Consider the following 26,476-nt stretch of genomic DNA (forward strand, 5'->3'; position numbering starts at 1 on the left):
TTATTATTTCTAAAATTCTACTCTATTTTAATGATGTTCATTTTTCTGACCCAGAAGTTACACCAAGACTGTATTTGTGCAAAGAAATGTACAGTACTTAAAAATCTGGTTTAAAGAAAAATCTGGTTTGGGATGCCCGGGTGGCTCAGTGGTTGAGAATCTGCCTTCAGCTCAAGGTGTGATCCTGGGGTCCCGGATCGAGTTCCTCATCAGGCTTCCTGTGAGAAGCCTGCTTCTCCCTCTGCCTATGTCTCTGCCCTTCTCTCTCTGTGTCTCTAATGAATAAATAAATGAAATCTTATAAAAAAACCAAATCTGGTTAGAAAAAAAGTATCTAACATCATGGAAAATGGTCACATACACAGATACATTTTAAAAAATTAAAAATGTATAATATGATTGAAATTTTTAAAGAATAGGTTGTTGTAGGATATACTACTGAAACATGAGCATAAATGTAATGCCTATAGGCACTATAATTGCAGGTAATTTTAAAGATTTTGTTTATTTGAGAGAAAGAGAAAGTGCAGGCACGAGTTGAGGGGAGGGGCAGAAGGAAAGAGCGAAGCAGACTCCTCCCACTAAGTAGGGACCCCAATGCAGGGCTCAATCGCCAGACCCTGAGATCATGACCTGAACCAAAGGCAGAGGTTTAACAGACTATGCCACCCAGGTGCCCCTGCAGGTAATTTTAAATATTTTTCTTTATATTTTTAAAATTTTTCCTAATATTCTATAATGACCATGTATTATATTTACAAGAAATTGTTACAAAAACACAATGTATGTAATTTCTTTTCTGATTCCAATTTTCTCCAGAAAAGCTGAGTCAGAGAAAAGAAAAAAATTAAGAGAAAAACACAAGAATATGATTTTTTAAAGCAAGATTTTATATAAAGGATGTAAACTATATTAAAAACTGCTATTTTGAATTATTACTCTCTAGTGCTAAAGTTAAACAAAACTCAAAGTCTGACACCTCATTTACAGCATATTTAATCATATGTCCAGAACAATATTTCACTTGGAGATCAAATTGAGAAGTATTCTCCTACTTAGATAAATTACTACTTAAACTTTGTGGTAATTTTTTTAGTTTTTTTCACCAAATTTACTGAGATTAATTGACATATAACACTGTGGAAGTTTTAAGGTGTGCAACATGTTGATCTAATACACATATACTGCAAAATGATTACCACCATTGTGTTAACACATCCATCATGTCACATAATTACCATCTCTTTTTTTGTGATGAGAATACTTTAAGATCAATACTTTGTCAGCAACTTTCAAGTATGCAATACAGTATTATTAACTATTATGAACATGCTGTTCATTAGATCACCAGAACTTACTCTGCATTCCAAGTGATTACACCATTTTGTCTTCACCCAAAACTCACTTGCTCCTCCCTCCTTATTTAGAAGTTGCTACTATAAAAATTTTTAGGTTTTCCTCAGTAGACTACTAGACAGTGCAAAGCCAACTAAAATTTGGTGGATTTATCACCAAATTATATCTTAATTATTAGGCAAAAGATAGTATTTTATTTTTTTAAAGGATTAATTTTTTAAAAGACAGAAAGTCTCTCTTGATGAACATTAACTCAGAAAAACTAGATGGATCATTAAATCCTAAATCCCAAGTTTTCCTGTAGCTTTAAGTATGGATGCTGTCAACTGCAAGAGAAGCCAAAGAAGCCTATCAAAAGACCAAAGATATATATGGTCTGCTAAGAAGGGAGCAAACCAGGACAAAGTAAGTTCACTGAAAGGCAAGGGACAGTTTGTAAAAAGGGGAAAGTTACCACCAGTATCAGCTGCTGCAAAGAAGTAGAAAAAAAGATGAAGCAAAGTAACTAAGGAAGATTCTGCATGGGGGCAAACTAAATTTATAGCTCAGAGAAGATCCTTAAGATATGGCTGAGCAATTCCAGAACTCAGAAATAAGAAAGGGAATATGGTATATTAATCCAGGAATGTTACTGTACTGAACCTGAATCAGGTATCATAAATCTACTTTGAACCTGCCTGGGGGGCTAAAAGTCCATTTATAGAACAGTAAAGTCTGTACGTATAATGAGTATTTGAAGTAGAGACCAAACTATGTGGGAATTTAAAAGAAATTAGGGTCAAAGGCAGTGGTTCTTAAGCTTTAAAGATCACTTGTGGTGCTTATAAAAATGCGGATTCTTGAGCACTATTCCAGAAATACTGATTTAGTGGGTCTGTATGGGGCCTTCCAAACTGCATATTTAATAGTACTTTAGAAGATCCTGGTGCAGGTGGTTTGTAGGCTTTGGGGAAAAATCACTGGCATTTTGCCTATGTGGATTGACAAGTGATAAAAATGTCAAGTTATGATGTAAATCAGAAGACTAAAAAATTTTTTTGACAAAGCACATGAAGGAATAAAGTGATGTTCACTTAACCTATTAAAGTTAGTTACAGGTAGTTCTGGGATGCTGTCAAATAAGAACTGAAGCTCTTAATTCAATATGTAGCAGGAATGGACTAAGCTGGGGCCATAGGAAGATACTGTGGACCACAGTCTTACTTAGCATTCTATCAATGGAAAATAAGTTAAAAGCTATATATCTGATATTCCCAGATAGAGCTATTTTTTAAGGTAACATGAAGGTAACAGAGAAATTTATATGCTTAAAGTTTTCCACTGGAAATCAGGGGAGTGGGTGGCAGAGAGGGGAAGAAATGTGGGGTGTAAAGATAGGGCTTTGAAGAATTTATAAATCTCTATCCTTTAAGTCATATATGTAAAGCACATGTTGAAATCTACTTTTTCAAAAAACATTAGTAGCATCTGAGAATGAGTATAAATTTCCTTACTTAAGAATGAGGCTTTCACATGGCATAAATGCCATAAGATATATTGAGGGGCACTTGGGTGACTTAGTTGGTTAAGAGCTTGACTTCTGATTTTGCTCAGGTCATAGTCTCAAGGTTGTGCAATCAAGTACCACACCATGCTCCATGCTCAGGGCAGAGTCTGCTTGAGATTCTCCTTCCCCCTCTACCTCTGCCCCTCCTCACACATGTCCATGCACTCTCTCTCTCTCAAATAAATAAAATCTTTAAAAAAAGACATATTGAAGGCACATGTTATGAAATTCTAAATATGTTTACACAGTATGCCCTAAAAGTTAATAACCTTAATTTCCAGATTTTTTTTTTTTTATAAATTTTTATTTATTTATGATAGTCACAGAGAGAGAGAGAAAGGCAGAGACACAGGCAGAGGGAGAAGCAGGCTCCATGCCCCGGGAGCCTGACGTGGGATTCGATCCCGGGTCTCCAGGATCGCGCCCTGGGCCAAAGGCAGGCGCCAAACCGCTGCGCCACCCAGGGATCCCTTCCAGATTTTATAAGGAGTGTGAAAGTCTAGTCCAGAACCTTCCACATTTTCATCCATAGGAGTTTTCAATTATTTAAATGGTAAAAGCATGTGCTGCTGATATATGCCTGTTCTCTATAGGGCATTCATTAGGATTAATGAAAATCTTTTATTATCGAAAACTGTATATACTTTGACAAAATAGACTCATAAATTATCTTACACCTGTCTTCAATGGTTTGTTAATTTTTTTTAATTTTTATTTATTTATGATAGTCACAGAGAGAGAGAGAGGAGAGAGAGAGAGGCAGAGACACAGGCAGAGGGAGAAGCAGGCTCCATGCACCGGGAGCCCGATGTGGGATTCGATCCCAGGTCTCCAGGATTGCGCCTTGAGACAACGGCAGGCGCCAAACCGCTGCGCCACCCAGGGATCCCCTGTTAATTTTTAATTTCATTTTATTTACTTTCTAATTTCATTTCAGTTTCAGGTTTATAGTTTTCATGACTTTGACAATAATACCCCTCCAGTCTATGGGGAATTTCTTGAGTATTTCTTCACCCATTAACAAAATCTGTCTTTAGCTAAGGGCAGGTTTCTTTTTATGCCCATACCAGTTACGTCTTTTTTTATTATTATTATTCAATAGTTGGTAGAACCAGTTTAAATATGACAGTAACTCTAGAAAGAAATTAGAACAAATGGGCTTTTTTGTGAATGGAAATGTTAGAGATGTTATTCTGTTTAGCGTAATACTCTGAAAGAGGCAAGAAAAGATTTTTTCTTGGTACATGAAGACAAAAAAAATTGCTCTTTAGATTAGCTTTCAAAACATTTCTTACATTTGAAAAGCAGAACATTAGCACTAGCTCTGAACTTTTCTCTCTGTAACTAAAATGATTGTGTATTTTTAAGAATAAGAAGAGATATCATTTACTGAGTATCTCTATTAGTCCAAGTATTGCCATTAAACCTTTCACAAATAAGCAACCCGAAGCTCACTGAACTGAAGCAACTTGCTAAAGGTCACAAGCATCATAAAGTTAATATCTGGACCCATTCCGTTTCTTTTCAAAGCTCATAAAGCTCTTTATTCTACACTGCATTACATACTTTGACTTTCTCTGTATTTTATTGTTTTTTACTCAACAATGCCTCATATTATAAGAAACTCAAAAAATTGCCATTAAATTTATGAAGAAAAAAAAAGTGTTATGACTTAAAAATACAAACTGCTTACAGACACACACCCTAATTTCAGAAATGTCAAAAAATGTTAAAATGCATGTAACATGGTGTAACACACTTCGGCTATGTCCCAGCCCCCTAATCCACAATATTTTATCAATCTTGATAAGGATTCTATCAGAACATCAAGATTAGAAGACTTAAATATGTTTGATTTCAGAACTCAATTCCATTAACTTTCAGAGTTCATTCTTTGAATTTTCTTAGCTTAGAAGTCTTAGTTGTAGATAAACAGTACTTCTGAAACCACAATGTATAGGTTAGAAGGATAATTTTTTAACCAATAAATAATTCCACACAATGATGACATAGTTAAAATAAATGTTTATTAGAAGGAATAAGCTATCTGCAATATAGAACATATGAAATTTCACTCTGTTTTTTGAAGCCTGGAGTTAAGCTTTTCCTATTATTTAGGTTAGTTCCACAACTCTGAGATTGAGCTAGCCTATTTCAACTAGGACCATCTCTTTACAACAAACAAGGTCTCTCACCCTCCTATTACATACAAATACTGGAATAACAAGTTTACATAATTAATGTATTCTACCCTCCTTCTGAATTCTTATATTAATATATTATACAATACAAATTTAATAATGCTGGGTTAATAGGTAAAAATATTCTTATTAACTTTTTATTTTTTTTTAATTTTTTTTTATTTATTTATGATAGTCACACACACAGAGAGAGAGAGAGGCAGAGACATAGGCAGAGGGAGAAGCAGGCTCCATGCACCGGGAGCCTGACGTGGGATTCAATCCCGGGTCTCCAGGATCACACCCTGGGCCAAAGGCAGGCGCTAAACCGCTGCGCCACCCAGGGATCCCTCTTAACTTTTTAAAATCTGTAATGAAAATCCTTCAGTCTAACTACCAGATTTTTAGTAGGTGGCTTTTTCCACCAACATAATATAAGTATATATATTTTAAAAATTATTTAAAAACTAAAGAATAGTATAAAGTTGGTGAGTTCTGAAAGGCTTGCCCATGTATGGCACCCTACTGTACTTTGATTAAGATCTCTCAGTTATGAGTTGGTTTCTTATCACATATGGTATCCACAGCATGTTATGCAAAGGCCCACATGCCGTCTAAATAGCTTAGTTTTTCCAGTTTGTAGTAAGCATAACTTAAATAGTGATTTAGTTTTTCAATTTTTCAAATTATTAACATAAAAAAATTTTGTCTAATATTAGAGGTTCTACTCATTTTCTTTCTGTGGATATGGTGTTGAAATATATACAAATGTATGTCATAAACACTGACAAACTTTACCTGGAGGATAGAAACCAAATTTGCAGAAAAATTCTTAAGGAATACCTAACCATGACATAACAAAGTATACCAATATGCTTAACATGTATCATATAATCCCCATGAAAATTACCTTAAGTTACAGAACTAAACAGATCAGTAAAGAGTCCAGTTCTATTGTAAAGATAACCATAAACAGTCCCTTGTTTAGCTCAAAATTGTTACCTGATAAAAATAGTGCCTGGAACAGGTTTCAGAAAATGTCTAGGACAATCAAGTAAAGAACCTCTGAGCAAGCAATAATGACAAATAATAAGTTCATTTCAGTACATAAATGCTTAGTTTTAAAAAAATACACTCTAAAAAAAAAAAGCACAGTACCAACTATAATTAGTGGAATTGTTAATGACTATTACTTCTTATTGAATTCACAAATCATTGTTACTAGTCTCAAATTACAACACTCAGAAACTAAGCTTAAATAAGACATTTATACAAACAATTTTGCCTACCACAGGAAATGCTAGAGGTATCTGGCAATTGCCTGGACTTAATCTAGATATTAAGTAGAAGATCAACTGGAAGACTGTGGGCTTTATTCCATATACTAACAAAGAGGAAATCTAAAGTTTAAATATATAACTATAGCTATCATCAAGGATAACCATGCCAGTTTTAATTCTCAGATTTTTACTAAGTCTACAAACTGCCACAGTTTGATCTATGGTATTCTACTGTAAGATAGTGTATAAACAACTTTTCTGCAGACTTTTACATAACTGTATCAGAAAAAGCTAAATCAAAACTCAGTAAAACTTGCTAAGCACACTGTTGTAAGCTTTAATGCTTGTTACATAAATGCTAGAAGAATACCAAATTAAGATAATTAAGTGGTACAATTTTTACTTGAAAATGACTTCTTGGCCAACCATGCTAAATCTAGAAACTTAAAATTTAACCTAATGTCAGATAAAATCCCAGAGGTCAAATGAAGTTAAAATATTTTAAAAATCCTTTTTCTTATGGGTCAATTATATACTTCAAATTTAAAAGAGCTTTAAAGTATAATTCATTACAATTTTATTTTTTATTATTTTTTATTAAGGATTTTAAGTAATCTCTATACCCAACATGGGGGTCTAACTCACACTCCTGAGATGAAGAGTCACATGTTCCACCAACTGAGCCAACCAGGCACCCCTTAATTTTATATTTTTCATAAATTTTTATCATATAAAAAATTCAGACATTCAATTTCCATAATACCAGGTTTAATTAAATGTGCTTGTTTAATGTATTACGGCAAGATACTCCTTGAAGAGACTATTTTGTTCAATTCTTAAAGGGGCAAAATTCACAATGTTTTATTTGAAAATAAATATTTATATATGTAGTTTTTACTCAGGTATATCAGTTTTAGAATTCTAGTTGCCTAGTGCAGAAAATTAGGAAATAAAGGTTAAAAAAAAAATCCTACTTTCCCTATCCAGGGATTTCTAATACAAATGATTATCAAAAAGTACCACTTGCCTCAGCAGGCATGTATTTCGTTTGTAGTTCCAGAAAATCTTACATAGGGATTTAGATGACATTTCTGTGCATATGAATTCAACTAATTACTGCTCAAAAAGAGTAGTAAACTAGGGGACACCTAGGTGACTCAGTGGTTGAGCATCTGCCTTTGGCTCAGGGTGTGATCCTGGGGTACTGGGATTGAGTCACACACTGGGCTCCAGGCAGGAGCCTCTCTGTGTCTCTCATGAATAAATAAATAAAATCTTAAAAAATAAGAGTATATACTAGACAGAGCAAATAAGAATGAACCAAATGGAGGTCTTCATGCTAAGAGAGTTCATCCTGTAGTAGTCTGGATACCTGTCATGTATACTCTACAGCTTTTCACTGAACAGGGCTTAAATAAGGATGAAAAGCTAAAATCAAGCTAAAGATCATAAGATCAAGCCCTGTGTCAGCTGCCACTCTGAGCTCCCTCTTTCAAATAAATAAAAACTTAAAGAAAAAAAAAAAAGAATAATAGGAGCCAGTTTTCTGTCAGGGAGTTACAAATACAGAAAGGGAGAAAACTGGAATGGTTTCCAATGTTTATAAAGGCAGAAATATAGATGCAAATGTGTATGTATACCTACATACATCTAAGCTAAAACTGGCATAGTCACTGTAAAATATGTGATATACATTTAAATTCTCACTGGCATTTGTAAATATATATGACTTGGATGAAGCACTTTAAAAAATATGCAGGTTCATTTAACCATGTCAAAATAAATTATCTTCATTTTGGAAGTTTTGGCAGACAGAAGTTGTTGAAATCTGTATCAAATAGACTCTAGGAAGAGACTGAATAGTGAACTGTGCCCTATATTTAAAAAAAAAAATTCTTTAGTCCACCTTGTATATTATATGTAAGTATACAACATAATTTTAAAGTAGTCTGTTGACATTTCACTTGGGTTATAGGCATTGTGTATATTTATTTTAAAGTTCTGAAAATTAATTTTTAAAGTCTTAAAACTGAGGAATTCGTAAAGTACATAAAACAGAGGTTCTTATTCTTGACTGCTCATTAAAATAATTCAGGAAGCTTGTAAAAGATACAAATCTCCACCCTCTTTCCCTCTCTCACTTCCTCCTGAGCTATCCAGTCTAAAAACTCTAATGAGACTACAGAGTAAGCAAAATAGGTCTCCAAGTGGGGTGGGGGTGGACAGTGACAGAGATTAGTTTTGTATCAGGGGACTAATCATATAAGAATATTTAATAAGGGGGGGCACTTTGCTTAAGCATCCAACTCTTGGTTTCAGTTCAGGTCATGTATCAGGGTCGTAAGATCAAGCCCTATGTCAGCTCCCTCTGTGCCCTCCCTCTTTTGAATAAATAAAATCTTAAAAAAAAAGAATAAGAAGAAAGAAGAAGAAAAAGAAGAAAAGAAGAAGAAGAGGAGGAAGAGGAAGAAGAGGAAGAAGAAGAAGAAGAAGAAGAAGAAGAAGAAGAAGAAGAAAGAAGGAAGAAGAAGAAAAAGAAGGAAGAAGGAATAAGAAGGAATAAGGAAGAAGGAAGAAGAAAGAAGAAGAAAGAAGAAGAAGAAGAAAGAAGAAGAAAAGAAGAAGAAAAGAAGAAGAAGAAAAGAAGAAGAAAGAAGAAGAAGAAAGAAGAAAGAAGAAGGAAGAAGGAAGAAAGAAGAAGAAAGAAGAAAAGAAAGAAGAAAGGAGAAAGGAGAAAGGAAAAGAAAGAAGAAAGAAGAAAGAAGAAAGAAGAAAGAAGAAAGAAGAAAGAAGAAAGAAGAAAGAAGAAAGAAGAAGAAGAAGAAGAAGAAGAAGAAGAAGAAGAAGAATAGGAGCCAGTTTTCTGTTAGGGAGTTACAATACAGAAAGGGAGAAAACTGGAATGGTTTCCAATGTTTATAAAGACAGAAATATAGATGCAAATGTGTATGTATACCTACATACATCTAATCCTTGACTCTACTGTGAAGACCCAGAAGGAACAGTGCAGCAACAATGAGCACATCTAGTACCTACACTGTGGTGTCTAAATATCATTCTCCACTGAAAGGAACTGGAGCTTCTAGAAGAAATGGCTGGTTCCAAGAATAGGGAAAAGGAAAGTATAGTTGACCCTGGAACATCGTTAGTAAGGAATTAGTTAAAGATGCTGGGATCATGTCAAAAGATCATACATGCCAGGGTGAAGTGTCAGAAGCCAAATCTGGGACGATCTGAATATCAAAACAAATGGTAATAACCAATATAATCCACTGAATAAAACAGAAAATCAAAGTTTGATGAAGAATAGGATATTTGCATAGTCTCAAGGTTCTTCCCCACAAATTAATTAATTAGAAAGGTGAGGAGAATGGAGAAGACTTGCAGAAAACTTGTCAAATGATTAAAGTTATTGTCACCATATGTGGTCCACACTGAAATCATGTGTCATCTGAGAGAATGCATACTGCATTGCATCTGTGGCATTTTATCACAGATGCATAAAATGAATCTATAAGAAAAGATTAAAAATGCAAAGTGAGATATTCTACAAAATAACTGCCCTGTAATCTTTAAAAGTGGCAAGGTCATGAAAGTAAGGAGAGACTAAGAGTACATTGGAGAAATATTTAAGGAAGATAACTTTTTACAGGACTTAGGAAGTGATTTTCTGTATGGCACAAGGATTGGGAAGACTTAAAAAAGGACCAGGTATTTGGCTTGGGTGAACAGATGGAATAGAGGGAAGAAAAAAATAAGGGATAGGTGGAGAGGAGGATTAAGAATAAAATGCATTACTTTTCCAGGCATGTAGCATTCATTAACAATACTATTAACATAGTAAAGACCAGAAAAAAAAAAAAACAAAAAAACACTAATGCATGGTGATGGGTAGCAATGAACTAACTGAACATAAACATAATATATTGACTGAAGAGTTGCTGCCTTAGTCAAATGTCTTTGAAGCATAGCTTAGGGGAGAAGGTAAGTTTTAGGCATGTGTGTTTCCATATGTCTGTATGTGTATAAATCTGTGTTTCCATGTATGCACAAGTACATGTATGTATATCCATGTATCCATGATATGCATGGACTGTATCCATGCAGTCATTTTCCATGAAAACTAGAGTGAACTAACTAGGTTTATAATGAGTTGATAAGGCAGAGAAAGTCCTAAGCCATACTTCATGGATTTAGGTAGAATAAAAAGTCATTCTATATACAAATATTGAATGGTGATGTTATCATACCCCAGACTAATGTTATATGCAAATTATTTCTCAATTTTAAAAAATTATCTTACTTTTAGGTATATTATTATTAAATCAATATTAAAACTACACTTAGGTATATTTTATCATGTTTAAAACTTAAAATTATGGATTATGATATGATGAATCTTCTACTTTAGTGGAATTTCCATAAAAGTAAAAAGCAGGATTTGTGACAGAAGATTTTCACCCTCATAAAGCCCACAGCAGTAAACCTATTACTTGAAAAACAAAAACATATATAAATATATTATGCTACTGAGAATATATGTGGCAATATTTTACTTTCCTCTGCTTGCTACACAAAATTTGGAGACAATGATAACAGTTAAACTAATATTTAAAGTGCAATGTATTTTCAAACACATGTTCAGCTATATGCCTTCCTCTTGTATTTATCTAAAATTCTAAGCAAAACAATTTATTTGGGAATTTAATTTTCATAATAATATTTAAAGTGCAATGTATTTTCAAACACATGTTCAGCTATATGCCTTCCTCTTGTATTTATCTAAAATTCTAAGCAAAACAATTTATTTGGGAATTGAATTTGCATAATAAAAGTTAAGACTTCTTAGACTTAATAATCCTGACTACCACAGAAAAGGGAAGTTGGATATATATTTTATGGCTATCACAATTTTATACATTCACTTCCCTGCACCTAAATTTATTAGCAACTTAATCACTTCCTTTCTCCTGGCAATAACTAGTTCTATCTTACTTTTCATATCATTAAAATATATGAACATGGCAAACATACCCAAGTATTATCTAACAAATAACACTTCACCAAATCTAACAGAGGAAAATAAAGGACAAGCAAAGTATATTAACTTCCATTGTGGGGTTTCTCTTAGGCCTGAAGACTATACTAATTTTGACTCAGATGTTAATAGTATACTGATTTCTTAATTTGAAACAGCTTCTGCAGCAATTCACTGAATTATAAAGCATGATGTTATCTATCCATGCTTTCTTGTTGGGACCCAGATTGGCAAACGTCTTTCAAAGGAAAATGCAAACAGAAATCTACTACCTGCTAGTCAAGAATGAAGTTTTCCAAAGTGAACAAAACAATGGATGCAACACAAATATTCTCAGGAATAAATTATGTTTCCAATCTATTATATTAAATATTATTTATTAGAAAAAAAGTTTCAGTATACAATAGTCATGTTAGTAGGATAAAAAATACAAATCCACGTCACTGCTATAAAACTTACAGTAAAATGCTGTGACATTCCAAAGATTAGATACCATATTGGATGAAATTTTGACCATGTTGTTTGTTTATATCTAGTATTCAATAAGAGGTGAGAACACAGGAAATACAATGTAAGTTTTCTAACAATGTGCCTTCCTAATGGATTACCATCAGAGTCCAAAGACCTACAGTCTCATAAAGAAGGAAAAACAAAAATAAAAATATCTTATCCTTCTCAATGGCTACTGGCATCCTAGGGCATTATAAAATGTAAGATATACTGCTATCCTGAAAACAAAACAGGCTCACTTTCATTTTCAGGATTAATTCACTAAATTACTATATACCGTAAAGCCATTCTTTAGGCACTGAATACAGTGCTACACATTTACACAGTACAGAACCTTTTCAAGAGAATGTATGCAAAAAAGGTGTACTTATAAAGGGCAATAAATCCTTTAAAGATGCTTTCCTTTTTTAAAAAAAAAAAGATTTTATTTATTCATGACAGACACACATTGAGAGAGAAAGAGAGAGAGAGAGAGGCAGAGACACAGGCAGAGGGAGAAGCAGGCTCCATGCAGGGAGCCTGTCGTGGGACTAGATCCTGGGTCTCCAGGATCACACCCCAGGCCGAAGGCGGCACCAAACTGCTGAGCCACTGGGGCTGCCCAAAAAATGCTTTCCTAATTTGCTTGTTGAGGGTAGAAGGAAACTCCCCCCAAAAAATGTATTATAAAAATCATATCACAAAGAGTCCCATAAGACAACTCTCTAAAATCTATAGTACAATCACTATTTTATTTTTAAAATATAATTTCTAAAAAAAATAAAAAATAAAATATAATTTCTGTAAAGCATTTTTTAAATTATGCAGTAAAACTTTTGCTATTCAATATGCTCCCTCTTAAATCTGCATTGTAATAAAATTCCTGGAAAATAATGCTTGATATCATATAGTTTAAAATTTGGGCAAAAATGCTTGGTTATTAAATAAAATACATAGTATATTCTATTTTAATAATAATTATACAAATATGTAAAATCCTTAATAAAGTTAGTTATTTAAAAATGCTTTAGTTTTTTTATAACCAAATGTTTTATGCAGTTTTTCATAAATAAATTTTTACAGATGGCCTCTGTGGTAACCTGGAACAAATCATTTTAACTTAAAAAATATAGTTTTGGTTTTTTTTTTCTTCTTTTCTTTTTTTTGGTTTTGGTTTCTTTTTACTAGAGTTTGTACTTTATTAAAAGATAAAACTGCAAACATTTATACAGACATCCATTGTGCCTTTGGGGTTACTCATGATTTGGTATGTTCTGAAAACAGTGGATATCTATCCTTTGGAGGATCTCAAATTAAAAATGGATAATTCATTACTGAATTATTAGTCTCAATCTACATACCTTTCTCCTTGGCCATTATTGAGGTTCTTGAACATTCAAAATCAGACTCAATCTAAAGGCAATAATTTGGCCAAAAAACCCTGCTATCTATACCACACACACACACACACACAGGATTCCACAAGCAGAAAGGAATTTAGTATCAATTTTAAATAACTCTAGGACAGACAGATGCATTTAAGTAGCATTTTAGAAAGATGGCTTCATGTTTATATTACAATAAATAGCTGATTTCCATTGTCTTTTTAAGGCAGAACAATTTGATTAACCTACAGCTGACCAGAAGGTCTTAGTTCAAACATTCAATATTTTTGTCAAATGAGTCGAAGTATCAGGAGTCTAACTAGTCACACACTTTAAAGAAACAATAATTTTAAACTGCAGGTTACCATAATTTAAGGTTATAATATTGCTATTCAAAAGATATAATTTCACTAACTTTTGGGGATAAAATATTAAGCCTTATTATCCTTTTTACTCAGCTAAATAAATACTAAAAATAAATTTTGGAATATAAAAACTAGTTTTTCAAAGAACAGACCTTTTTGATTCCCTACTATATTCATGTTCTGTTTCGTTAAGTGAAATCACGGTATTTGTCTTTCTCTGATTTATTTCACTTAGATCTCAAAGAACAGATTTTATAAAACATTTACAAAATACTTAATGAGTCATCTACAAAATAAAACTGGATTTAATTGGTGATTCTGTTGATTCACATTTATATATGTTACCATACATTTGTCAAAACAAATTTCTTATGACCCAAGGCAGAATTTCCCTGCCATCCCTAGGTGTGGTAAATTAGCACAGGTGACTTCTTTGGCACTATTTATAAGTTACAGTAACACAGAAAATACGCAAAACTGCTAAAATACTTCAGAAGAAATTTATAAATAATTTAGTAGAGCTGTTTATCCCTTATTTTAAGGACAATAAAAATCACCATGGCAAAATATTCTTGAAGTACATTAAACTAAAATGTCATTCATAATGCTAATTCTCTTTAAAGTTAGGAAGATGATGTATGATATGGCTATCAAAATCAAGCAAAACTTTCTCTTATGGACCTTTTTTTCTCCTTACCTTAGAAGATGAAGAATCGCACTCCTGACATATCCAACCATAGCCAGTTTGTTTAGGAGACTTTTTCAAAGGGGGATCCAAACAGCCAAAATGGTAGCACAGTCTGCATTCATCACACCTGCAGGGTAAACAGATTTATGGTTTATCTAAATAATGTAAAAAAAAAAACACCCTATCTTTTTCAAAGACAAATGGCAAACTACTACATAGTTCAACACAATTCTATGCTTAGTTTGTAAAATTATTAAATTAATGTCTATGACAAAGATAATCTAAACCTGAAATAAATGTTTTAGGAAAAAACAAAATACAACAAAATTAACAAAGTAAATATCATTAAGAATACTTTGATAGTAGAAATGTTAAGAGCATATGAGTGAATGTATGTGTATAGCCAAACGTGTTCAAAACTAGTAAGCACAACAATTTCAGTTTTGAACTCCAAGAACTAATCATTTACCCATTCGTTTAAAAACATTTAATATAAGATACACATAATTCTAGATTATGAAGTCAATCTAGTACATTGTGGTTACTTAAAAAAATTTAAGCTGTAATCAATCCTATACAATTTATACCTTATCATCTTTTTCCACATTAAGTTAGATTGTAAATATACTTTCTATGTTTACAGCATGCTAACACAATCTAGCAAATAAAAACCATCCTAAAAATTCAGTATCATTTTCTCAAATATAAATATACTAAAAATTTACCTGTCACTTTCTCTCAGTGCATTTGTTTTTTCAAAGTACCTCCTAGGACACCTTAAAGCTTATTAACAAATATTTTTATAATGTCTTTGCCACCTACAATGTACAAAATCTAAGAAAACTATCATACCTATTCTTCGTTTCAGACAATCTCATCCTGCTGACAATGAAGAAAGATCTGCATTATTTCATTGTTATGTAAAAAAAATTTGCATCAGTTGGAATAACAAGACCAACATTTAACAACAAATAACAAAGATGTATACATCTTATAGAAAGGATTATATGCTTATTTTCTTTGTGCTCGTTTAAATTAAATATTTTTCTTCAATCTGTCAGATTCTCTTTATATATGGTTTCTCCTACTGATTTATACCTTAAAACATTGAGAAATCTACAACTATGAAACTAAAAGGAAAAAGTTCATAATACATATATTATTTGAATAAAATGCAAAATTACTACTCAGTAACCTTTATTAGAAAAAAGAGAGAAGGAACTATTGTTATAAACCACATACAAACAAAAACAATTGATTTTCAAAAACCATCACAATACAGGTGACTGTAAATCTACATTTATGTAAAAAATCTCAAATCATGCTACAAAATCCAATTGCCCAAAGACTCATTTTGGAAATCAAGAGTTTCAGAAAGTTAGCAACTTAGCAAGTTATAAAGAAGGTTAAAACACAGTATGTCATAAGTTTATGCATTTCTTCCTCTATAACTTTCTTCTTAAGAACCAAATAAACATAGGTACTTTTCCAAAAACCATTTTTTAGACTCAAGACAGGGACTTGAAAAAAAACTGTCTACCATGATAATTCAGCTACATGAAACATAAAATCCAATAGGAATAACAACACTTTGTTTACTATGCCAATTATTTAAATAAACCAAAGTACATTTAGAAGCAGTCAAAATATTCAAATATATGTTGTTCTGTCATTAAGAAAAAATAATATATAGCTAATATCAAATGCAACATAAAGAGACTAAATGGCAAGCCCACACGATTTTATGTTCTTTCTTGTCAATTCACCTTATTTACCTTTCAATAGTTAAAACTTCAATTACATTACATATAGTTACAGGAACCTTCAGAACATGAGCACTTCTGAATTTATGAGAAGGTTGAGATTGTAGATAGCTGAGTGCATATTCTGTCAAGCATGAAAACTAGTATTTCAATCATCTTTGATGGGAAATTAAAAAGAATCACATTTTTGCTTCATCAAGAAAATACATTAAGTATAGTTTATTTTGTCATCTCTGGGTCATGAATACAAGTAACACATGCTGCTATGCATATATATAACAGCGTGCCAGGCTTTAGTGATTTGGAGTACTATCCATCCATCCGCTATTCTGTTTGAACTCTCATATTCAAATATTATAGGTTTTCAGGGTCCTCACTTTCTTGAAAAGTGTTGGCTACTGCTTTCTCATATTGTGACTTTATTTGTCTAAGCATTTCCCTAATAATAATTAGTTGTGGATTTAGAAAACACATCTTTAACCTTAGGAAAATTGTGCAAACAGACAGATAAAAGATATGAAAATGAGAACTTCTACTGCGTTAAGTACATGGACTCAATTTTGGTTAACTAATATAGTCTTTTTTTGGCTTCACTTCAGGTTTTGGGGCAATGTTCCTTAGAGTTCAGATTGCCAATAATTCGGGCTCTTGAGAGGTGAAGAGTTATGGCATTAATGTTCTCCTAGTTCATATCAAATTACAACCTAATTATTGCATATTTAACTTTAAAACTCTGTCAAAATAACTTGGAATTATGATTTATAGTATATAACATACATCAAACATCATGATGAATATAAAGATTAATTTTGTTATTTTTCACTTGTATCTGTGCAAATGATTCTTGTTGCTCTATCTATGTATTTCAAGCTAATAAATTTAAGAACAAGTTTGCTATACTGATATATTTCCAGTTTGTACTGGATCTCAATTTATTGTAAAATCAAGTTACCAGCTCAAGAATAAATGCATAGGGAAAAGATTTTATATGCTACATTTGTTAGATGATAATGCTGAAGTATATGCCATTTGGAAATAACTAATCCTTACTGACTACTTCATTAGTAATACCTTTTAGAATGACTTAGTCTCCGTATGGAACTCTAATGTATTCATAATAGGTCTCAGAGGAAAGGCAAAATTTGCTTGTCAGAATTAGGGGGTGATATGAGAATTCTCTCAAGTTATAGCTCACTCACCAGTAAATAAAAACTGCAATTACAAGACTAAATAACAAAAAAAGAGTAGTTAATACACTTTAGAAGTGCCAAAATCCAGGAGAGAAAAAAAACACAAAGAGAGACAAATCAATCTTCAAATCAAAAGCTCTGTTAATAAATATGCAAATTAAAGCTCTTTCTACAAAAGACTAAAATTGTTTCTATGTGGAAAAAATAAAGTTGTTTCTACATTAGAATATTGAGGACATCCATAGCTTTATGTGCTGGTAACAAAAATACCCTGAATGATACATGTAAACTTGAACAGAATCTGTAAGAATTAATATATCATAGACAAATGTAAGAGATACCATTAAGAATCCTAATAACCGAAAAACAATGTAGATGGTAAAAACAGTGTATTACTTATTTCATTCACATATACACCACTCTGAAAACTTCAGCAAATTTTGTCAGCCAATAAATTCTAGCTATGTTACAAATTTAGATCTTTTCTAAAATTTGAAAATCAGAAACTCTTCAATTAAAAATTGAAAATCTGCAATCATTCTGCTACCTAAAAGCTGAAATAAAGTTGAAGTAGTTATGGATCAAATTATTATTTATTGTCTCTCTTCTATTTCTTACATATACCTAGAAACACATAACTGCATCACATAATGTATACATATTTAATTAATCAAAATAATAATGAATATAATGTTTTAAAATCTTTTCCAAGTGCAGTCATTGACCCACAAAAGCATGGTATACAACACAATATATTTTATTAAAGAACAAAAATGTCTATGTAAAAAAAAAGCAGATTATAATATATCAACAGCACATATACTAAATAGAAAGGCAGTATCTTAAAATATTTAAAAGAGAATATTTACTAACCTATAAAGAAACACTATAATTTTTTTAAATAAAATACAAACTGGATGCTTAAAGAAGTATCCTTTAAACATCTAATAAATATTGTACACATAAATAATATAGGGCATTCTAAATTACAATTTTAAAGAGATAAAATGAATCCCATTTATAAGATGAAAGGAAACCTGATTCTTTAATTGGATTATTACTAAGTACAACTTCCTAGGTATATTTATAAAGGATACAGATGTAAACAATAAAGCAGCTATATATGTGGTCTTTTATACAATGATTTGACAAAATGCAGTGACCAAATAAACACAGTTCTATATGTATTTAAAATACTTACTTAGTATATGGTTAAGTATAGCACCATAGACAAAGAAGAAAATGACTTATGTTCACGTCCTAATATCCATACAACAAGCTGTTCTTGGTTTACCTGATTACTGAGAATAGGAATACAAGTAAAAAGAAACTGATTTATTTCTGCCTGTGCCAAGAGAAAGGATAAAAGCCAGTATTCCAAAGGATTTCTTTAACCCTTTTAATTTCCAATTGATAATTTCATTAGAATACACTAAATAACTCTCTTTAAACTAACTGAAACAATTAAGTGCACCTACTATGCATATAATTTATAACCAAATGATAAACTAAACTTTGGAAGAGAAATTCATAACACTTGAAAAAGGATGTACATTTTTTTGAGATCAAGGTAACTCATAATCACAGCTATTTTTTTTATGTCAAAGAACGTTTTGTTTAGATCTATGTCTATATAGGGTAAAATACTGACTAGAAATATACTACATCTGTTCACTCAAAAAGAAAACGGACTAAATATTGAGAGAACTGATGGGCTGGGTTTCCTTGCTTTTTCATTATTTTTATGTAAAACTTCTGTATGAAAAAGATCAAAAGAATTGATCCTTAATATTAACATTACTTAAATAAAATCTCACTAGCATCTTAAAACACCCACAAAAAACTATTAACAGTAGTGATAGGTTCTTTCATTGGATAGTGCCCAATTATTTCAATTACTCATTTTAACAGAGAAAATGCTGGATTGTGGCCCATGAGTTAAATCACTTTTAAAATAATACAAGCTTGAACAAAATTCTGCATTCTACCAATATCAGAATAATATTTCATTATCAATAAAGACATATTTTATTCCTTCTATTTTACAATTTTAGTGCAAACTACCTATACGACCATTTTCTAAACAAAGTAATTAGAAAATCTACTTTATATCCTATTTTACAAATAGAAGACTAAGGTGGAGATCTTCAATATATTTTCATTAATGCCCCTATAGACCACTATTTTTTATCACAGGCAATAATGAATGAATGTGTGATAAGAAAGACAAAAATACCCTTTACACATGAAAGTATATTAACTGAAGAAAAGTATCTGGATAATTATTGAGATTCAAATTCATATATAATGATAACTTAAATAATGACACCAATTCAGTTAGCTACATCTGTAGCAGCCAGATTACAAGATTCAAAGAGAAGGAAAAAAATAAAACATGAAATAAAAAGAATTCATATGAAAATACACAATTAAGGTCAAGTACCTCCTCACAGCATGAGAGAGTGACTAGACATTTCCATACCTGAAACATGTCTGCTTTGTTCTTTAATAAACTGATCTCCATCTGCTCATGCCCTTGGAAATTTTTCAGCAGTACAACCTGCTGTGCTCAAGCCCCACATAACTTTGTATTTCCCTGTTCATAATTAACTAATTATGCTCTAATCAATAGTGTAGATCCTGATTTTACAATGTAAATCAGATAAATGAGATAATAGCTGGGGGTCAATCTCATTTTATTTACAAAGCCCAGCATGAACATCCAATTTCATTACATCTTATGTACCTGAACAGCAGTGAATCTTATCAGCAGGCCTGCAGAAAGTCTTAGAGTGAGCACTGGGAGAAAGAGGCCTATGTTTTAATAAAGAAAAGTACTTGCAAACCATGTCCATCTCAGAAATATTTTTAATCACAATCCTTAATATTATGTAAATTTACAAAGTGCTGACCCAGATAGGTAGGAAAACTCTATCTTCATATGCATGCAACCCTAAAGCTGAGTCTCTTAAACAAGCTTCACTTGTCGAAAACAATTTTAGAAAAAAAAAAAAAATTAAACATTTCATTCTACTCTGCTGTAGAAAGTCCTTCTATATTCCTTAAATAGATTTTGGTGAAATATTCATAAAATATTCCCATATTGTGAATCAAGTAAAATAGTGGTAAGTTTTGTCAATTAAGGAATATTGTTTAAAAAGAGTAATCTCAAGTGATAGGATATAAAAACAAGGAAATGATTGTTATTTGTCAGTAATCTATTTTTAATGCCATAAATGTAAAATCAGATAAACATCAAATAATAAAAAAATGATATTGGTATATAAGTGATACATAAATATCATTTCTAAACCTAAGATGGATAAAGGTTAAGGCTAACCTTTTTATGTTCAAACATAACCCTAATTTCCCACGTCTTTTTTAACAAAGGAATTATTAGTGAATTATGGACAAAGTCTATGTTCTCTGATTAATTTCTGTTATCTAAAATAGTGATGTCCCCATAAAATCAGAATTAGAAACTAAAAAGTAAAAACTTATTTAAGTGAATTCATAAAAATAGATTGTAAGTGTTGTAGATGTAATTCCTACAATCTTATCTAGACAAGTATTTGAAAATTTAAGGGCTCTTTTAAGGACATTAATTCCATCTTCAATCAATCAATGTCAATCACAACACGATGATTCTTCTAAAAACAATTATATACAAATGGTTCTCAAAGTAGTGGTCCCTGGCCAGCAGTATCATTTAGGAACCTGTTAAAAATGCAAATTTTCAAGCCTCATCCTAGACCTATTGAATCAGAAAACTGTAGGGAGACAGAGGAGGAGGGAGTAAGGTGAGGAAGAGGACAATAAAGAGGTGGAATAGCATAGCAATCTATGTTTTAACAAATCCTTCCTAAGATTCTGATGCACTATAAAGTCTGAGAACCACCATATATACTACTATGTCATTTTTCTTGTATTTTGAATCTTTTCATTTCCTTCCTGATATTTTAGTGTATTTTTCCTTTCCCTACCATATGAGAAATAGCCATCATTTACCTGTCATGTCCATTTTACACATCTGTGAAATATGCATCATTTAGTGCGTATTTTCATTTTTTTTTTAGTGCGTATTTTCTTAAGGACACATTAAAATCTCCTTTGAACAGCAATTGGACCAATTATGGAAAAGAATTCTATACTATAGAAATATGAGAGCACTTAGGAGATTATTAGGAGAAAATGTTTCATTCTCCTCCCTTTAAAAGTCTTCTTACTCTGAATACAATTGCAGGACCAATGATCTTATGAATTATGATTTGTATTTATGATGTTTGACAAAGATTTTAGGCTAGCACCAAATATGGAATAGCAAATCTACCACTAAAGATTGTAAGATAGAGAAGAAGGATAATGTAGCCTTCTAATTAGAACCAGAGTAGAAAAGTTTTTTATTAATAGTGACACCAAAACCACAAAGCTTAATGATTTCTCAAAAAATTTAAAATAAAATGACCACTAGTAATTTCTCACCATATATCAAAGGAGAGCCAGGAACATTAGCATATTCATTTAAGTAAATGGCAATCTGTCATTTTTCTCATAATCAGCTGCAATTAAGCAATAGTAATAATTATTGACTTTTTCTTAAGCTTAGGTTGAGATAATGAGTCCTTCCTATTTCAAAAAAAAAAAATCCTACTGGTTTGGCTACAGGCTATTAATATTTTTCCTCCGATGTTAAAAGATTTTTTGATAAGTTAATAATCTCAGTTTATACATATTTTATATACGTATTACTGTTATTAAACATCTTATCCAATAATATGGTTCCTAACTGTAACTATAGATTACTAGCATACAGTAACTTTATACTTACACTTGCCTTTGATTATCTATATATAACATTGCCTACTCTACTCCTAAAGTTTAAACTATTTTCAATGTCACTATACCTGAAAAAGATGTCCAAACCACATTTATAAGTCAGGATATTCCAAGAGACATGTTAACAATTACATGTATATGTACATTTCAATTTCAGCCAAGAGTTTCTTCTAAATCAGTTCAAGATGAAGTGATGGAATATTCAACATATTTCTGTCGTTGATTTAAAACGGGATCATTAAAACTTGAAGATCAAATATTAATTCTGCAAATCTCTGGAAAAATACAGATGTTGATGAAGATCTTTCGGCTGGCAGGTGGTATAGTCATTAAGTTTTGTATTTCCCTCCTTATTTCATAACCTCATATTTAAGGTCACCAAAAATTACTGAACACAGAAAGTTCATTTAACTCAATAAAGACTGAATAAATTTGAGTATTACTAAAAAAATATCTAGAGATCAACACAGATATATTTTACTAATGAGCTTAAAATCTCAAGTCGTAAAAGTTTCATGCTAATAATATTAGTGCTTTCACACTAGGAGTAATGAGCCAAAACTGGAATGGCATATGCTTCACAAGTCTTTCATTTTTGCTGAATATTATAAATAGAAATAACCTTTAATATAAGAGTCTATATTTGTTTCCCAATGTAACATTTCACATATGAATATATGTATTAAGTTGGATGAAATAAAATAGTAGACTAGTGGAATGCATTGTCTTTCTTGTTTGTTACTGGTATTGTTCAACAACAACAGTGAGTAGCACATTGCATTTAAGTCCCACAGGCTTCCATAACTCTTCAGTAAGTCCAAACACTGTATATCATCATTTGCCAAAGAAGCATGAGGGAAAGACATTACTTAATAGGACAATTCTCACAAGACATCACCTACTATTTTTCAACAATGCACATATCAAGTGTTTCTGATTAGTGCAAGGAAAAAAAAAAAGTAGAAGAAAAAATAGAAAAAAATCCACCCAGGCAAATTAACTGCCTTGTCAGTCCAAGCAACAAACCAATCAATTACGTTCTATCCAAACCTGACAAGCAAAGGCAACTTTTTGAAGTGATAAGCTTATGGGAAGGACAAGATAGCTGTTCTCCTTTACTTTATGTACTCTATTGAGAGTGTTATCCACATTTTTAAAATCACACTTATAAAAGAGGTTTCCAGGATTGCCTCCGAGGATGAGCTGTGGCAGAGTTGGGTCTCATGAAGGGTATCTACACAGTAAAGTGATAAGAAAAGAACATTAACATTTAAAGATCATAGCAGCTCTGTACTATGTCTTATGAAACATACTAACAATACCACAGTAGATTCAAATAACATGATTTGGTCCAAAGAGACAGATACCCTAAACCTAAATGCCATGATCTTGTATAGGTTAATGGTTAAAATGGAATCATTTTATCCTTTAAAACATTAAGTTGCCTCCTCTTGTATTATTATTATTGTTACTATTAGTTTTAGTTGTCAAAATCAATCTATCGTAACTAAAACAAAAAATAAAATATAAAAATGTTGAGTTTATATTTATATAAGCAAACATGTATTTCATCAATAAATGTTTCAAAAAATAGCAGTTTGCTCTTTTTTCTTCAACTATGGAGATTTAATAATGCCTGAGAAACTATGCTAAAGGCATACTGAATGCAACTGTGCTGAAAACAAGTACACCTACTATGTTACAACGCTGGTTCTGCTCAACTTACAGTCTCAGGGAGGAAATTTTCAAATGATTCTTAGCCTCTGTGCCTACATTGCCTTCCTTTGTTAAGGAATTGTTTGGTTACAATTATAAAAAGTATATCCCAAACTAGCAATTTTAGTGAACTGTGCAACAATGATGGCAGAGAATATACCTCACTATAAAGACCCGGTAGATTATGAATGCACTAATTTTAACCAGACTTTCAAAACTCACTCATGTGCATTTATTTCTTAAAACTCCTTCTAGTGTTTCTTGTATTTATTTCACTTGCAACATGTATTCATTTGCTACCTTCATACATTTATTTTCAGAGGAAAAATGTTAGGTGCTTAGTGATTAGAAGAACATTTTTTTGTGATAAAAACAGAAATTTGTTTATTTCCTTCAGATATCTATGCCTATGTAGATGAGGTGAAACTATCAAAGTAATCATACATCATAGAGAAATTTCATTTTAATATTTAACTATTAGAAAGATGTGTTTAATGCTTCTAAGTTCCATTGAGAAAAAGAAAGTGAAAAGTGGCACAATCACAGACAAATACAGCACTATTGAGAAGAGCTACCATGCCAAGCTGAATATTTCCAAAGAAAGCAAAACAAAAGTACACAGGAAAAATAAGAATATAATGTGAAACATAGCTTTCAGAGAAATGTACTTATCGACATATGAGAAATAAACAGAAAGAGTTGAATTCCCTTGCCAAATAACAAGGAAATACAGAGAGCTGAATTCCCTTGCTGAATAGCCATGTGCTAATAACTTTTCTCAGTGCTTCAGTCTCTAAGTGAAGAGCTTTAAGCACATTCTGAATGTGATATTCTGAGAAGTGCTTTGACTGCAAGTTAAGAACTACTACATAAGCATAATGCAAGAGGAAGCAACCACATCATTTACCACAGAAGTGTAATTAAATCTTAATTACATGGACAAATGATGGAGACTAGCAGACAACCCAAAAGACATATCTGCATTTAACTTCTGATAGGAATTTGAACATAGAAACATTAGACATCGAAATCTGCTTTAAACCCCAATAAAAATTCTAAATTTCACTCTAACTTTGAAAAAAAGTAAAAGTTATTGCTGATATTCCTCTATCCTAAAATTTCACAGAATATTCCAAATTTCCCTTAAAGCCAGAATAAGCAGTATGACTTTCTTGGCTACTGTCTTCCTAGGACAAAAGACTATATGGTCTTTTACATCAGAGATCAAGTCGTGGCTTTGTATTTATTCTGTATGTATCTAGTAAGCTTACAAATTCTGTAACAAAAAGGAATGTAGTATTTTCAAAGGGCTTCCTTAATGTATGTACCAGTAGTCTGTATCTTATATAGTTGGAATTGCCTGCCAAGAAGCCTTTACTTCTTCTGACCCAACAAAGTCAAATACGCTAAAGCAGTGTCGTCTGGAGAGGAAGTATACCTAATGATTAGAACATAAGCTACACAGTCAAGACTACCTAGACTCAAACTCTAAACCCACCACTTTTCAGTTGTATGATCTTGGACAAGTAATTCTTCTCAGTTCACTCACCCATAAAATAAGGATAAAATCTGTATCTATTTCCTGGGATTGCTAAGAGGATTACATGAGATAAAGTATTGAAAGCTCTAGCATACTGACTGGCCCATAAAAAGCACTCTGTAAATCTCAGAAACTAATATGATTTATCAAATGGTATAAGAGTATTTACTGGATTGGAAAATTATTTTTTAATACATAATCTATATAATTTCAATATATAATTGGAACAATTTCTATTTCATAATGCTTGGTATCTCTGTACCTCAGTTACCTAATTTCCAAATTGGAGATATGCATACCTCATAAGATTGTTGTAAAAACATTTGAATGAGATGATAAATTTAGAGAGCAAAGAATAGAGTCGGGGCATTATAAACATCTAACATTAGTATTATCTAAATTCCCAGTCCAAAAGGCTCTAAAATAACATTTTTCAGGGTTCAGTTATAAAAGTTAAAAATATGAGATTCTTATACATTATTATCTAGATATAAAAATATATCAACCCTAAAATTTATATCCAATGGTATTTTCAGATTTATTTCACCTCTAATATCATTAATATTGTTTATTTCATATGTCCAAAACAATGCAAAACCAATACAAATCAAAACCTTGTTATAGAAGGAACAGATGAAACAGGATGTTTGATTAAAAAAAGAAAAACCAGAAAATATAAATGGTTTCTAATAATAGAACTTGGATTATCCTTATTTTGTATGACTCCAAGGACTGAAATTATTAAGGAGAGACATGTCAGTTCACCTGGGGAGAGAAATTGCCAAAGGTCCGACCTGCCTCAAGAGGAAATGGGTTACTTACACACTCCCCTCTCTGGCAGAGCTATTTCCCTGTCACTTAGTAGTGATACTGGGCAGATGACTGAAGTATCAGATGGAAGGTGGGATTACAGGTTTTGAGATCCTTGTCAGGACCGCACAGTGTTTGTTTTAAAATCTCTTCAAGTTACAAAAGTTACAAAATTTGAGAAAAAATAAGATTGATGCTTTTATTATACGGATGAGAAAATGACTTCAGAGGTAACTTAATTCAAAGTCATTCATGTAGCCAAAAGCAGAACTGTAGCTAGAGTCCCAGTCCAAA

General features: G+C 31.8%; 1 protein-coding gene across 11 annotated transcripts in view; it reads right to left on the bottom strand.

Moving 5' to 3' along the window:
- The window catches only part of PHF14 (PHD finger protein 14), a 232,999-nt gene that overhangs the window by 63,358 nt on the left and 143,165 nt on the right, over window positions 1-26,476 (bottom strand). For 4 of the 11 annotated variants that reach the window (XR_013356837.1, XR_013356838.1, XM_077856746.1 and 1 more), the window contains exons 17-18: window positions 15,180-15,209; window positions 14,337-14,454 (exon numbers count right to left, since the gene is read on the bottom strand). Coding sequence is in view for 6 of the 11 variants with exons in the window: in XM_077856746.1 (XP_077712872.1) it covers window positions 14,337-14,454; window positions 15,180-15,209 (148 nt within the window). In the remaining 5 variants the exon portion in view is untranslated. Of the gene's footprint in view, window positions 1-14,336; window positions 14,455-15,179; window positions 15,210-21,656; window positions 21,840-22,184; window positions 23,351-26,476 lie in introns of those variants that run through there. The other 7 variants (XR_013356839.1, XM_077856748.1, XM_077856747.1 and 4 more) reach the window with 5 other exon arrangements.

The sequence above is a fragment of the Canis aureus genome, chromosome 18 (genome assembly GCF_053574225.1).
Source record: "Canis aureus isolate CA01 chromosome 18, VMU_Caureus_v.1.0, whole genome shotgun sequence".
Lineage (NCBI taxonomy): Eukaryota > Metazoa > Chordata > Mammalia > Carnivora > Canidae > Canis > Canis aureus.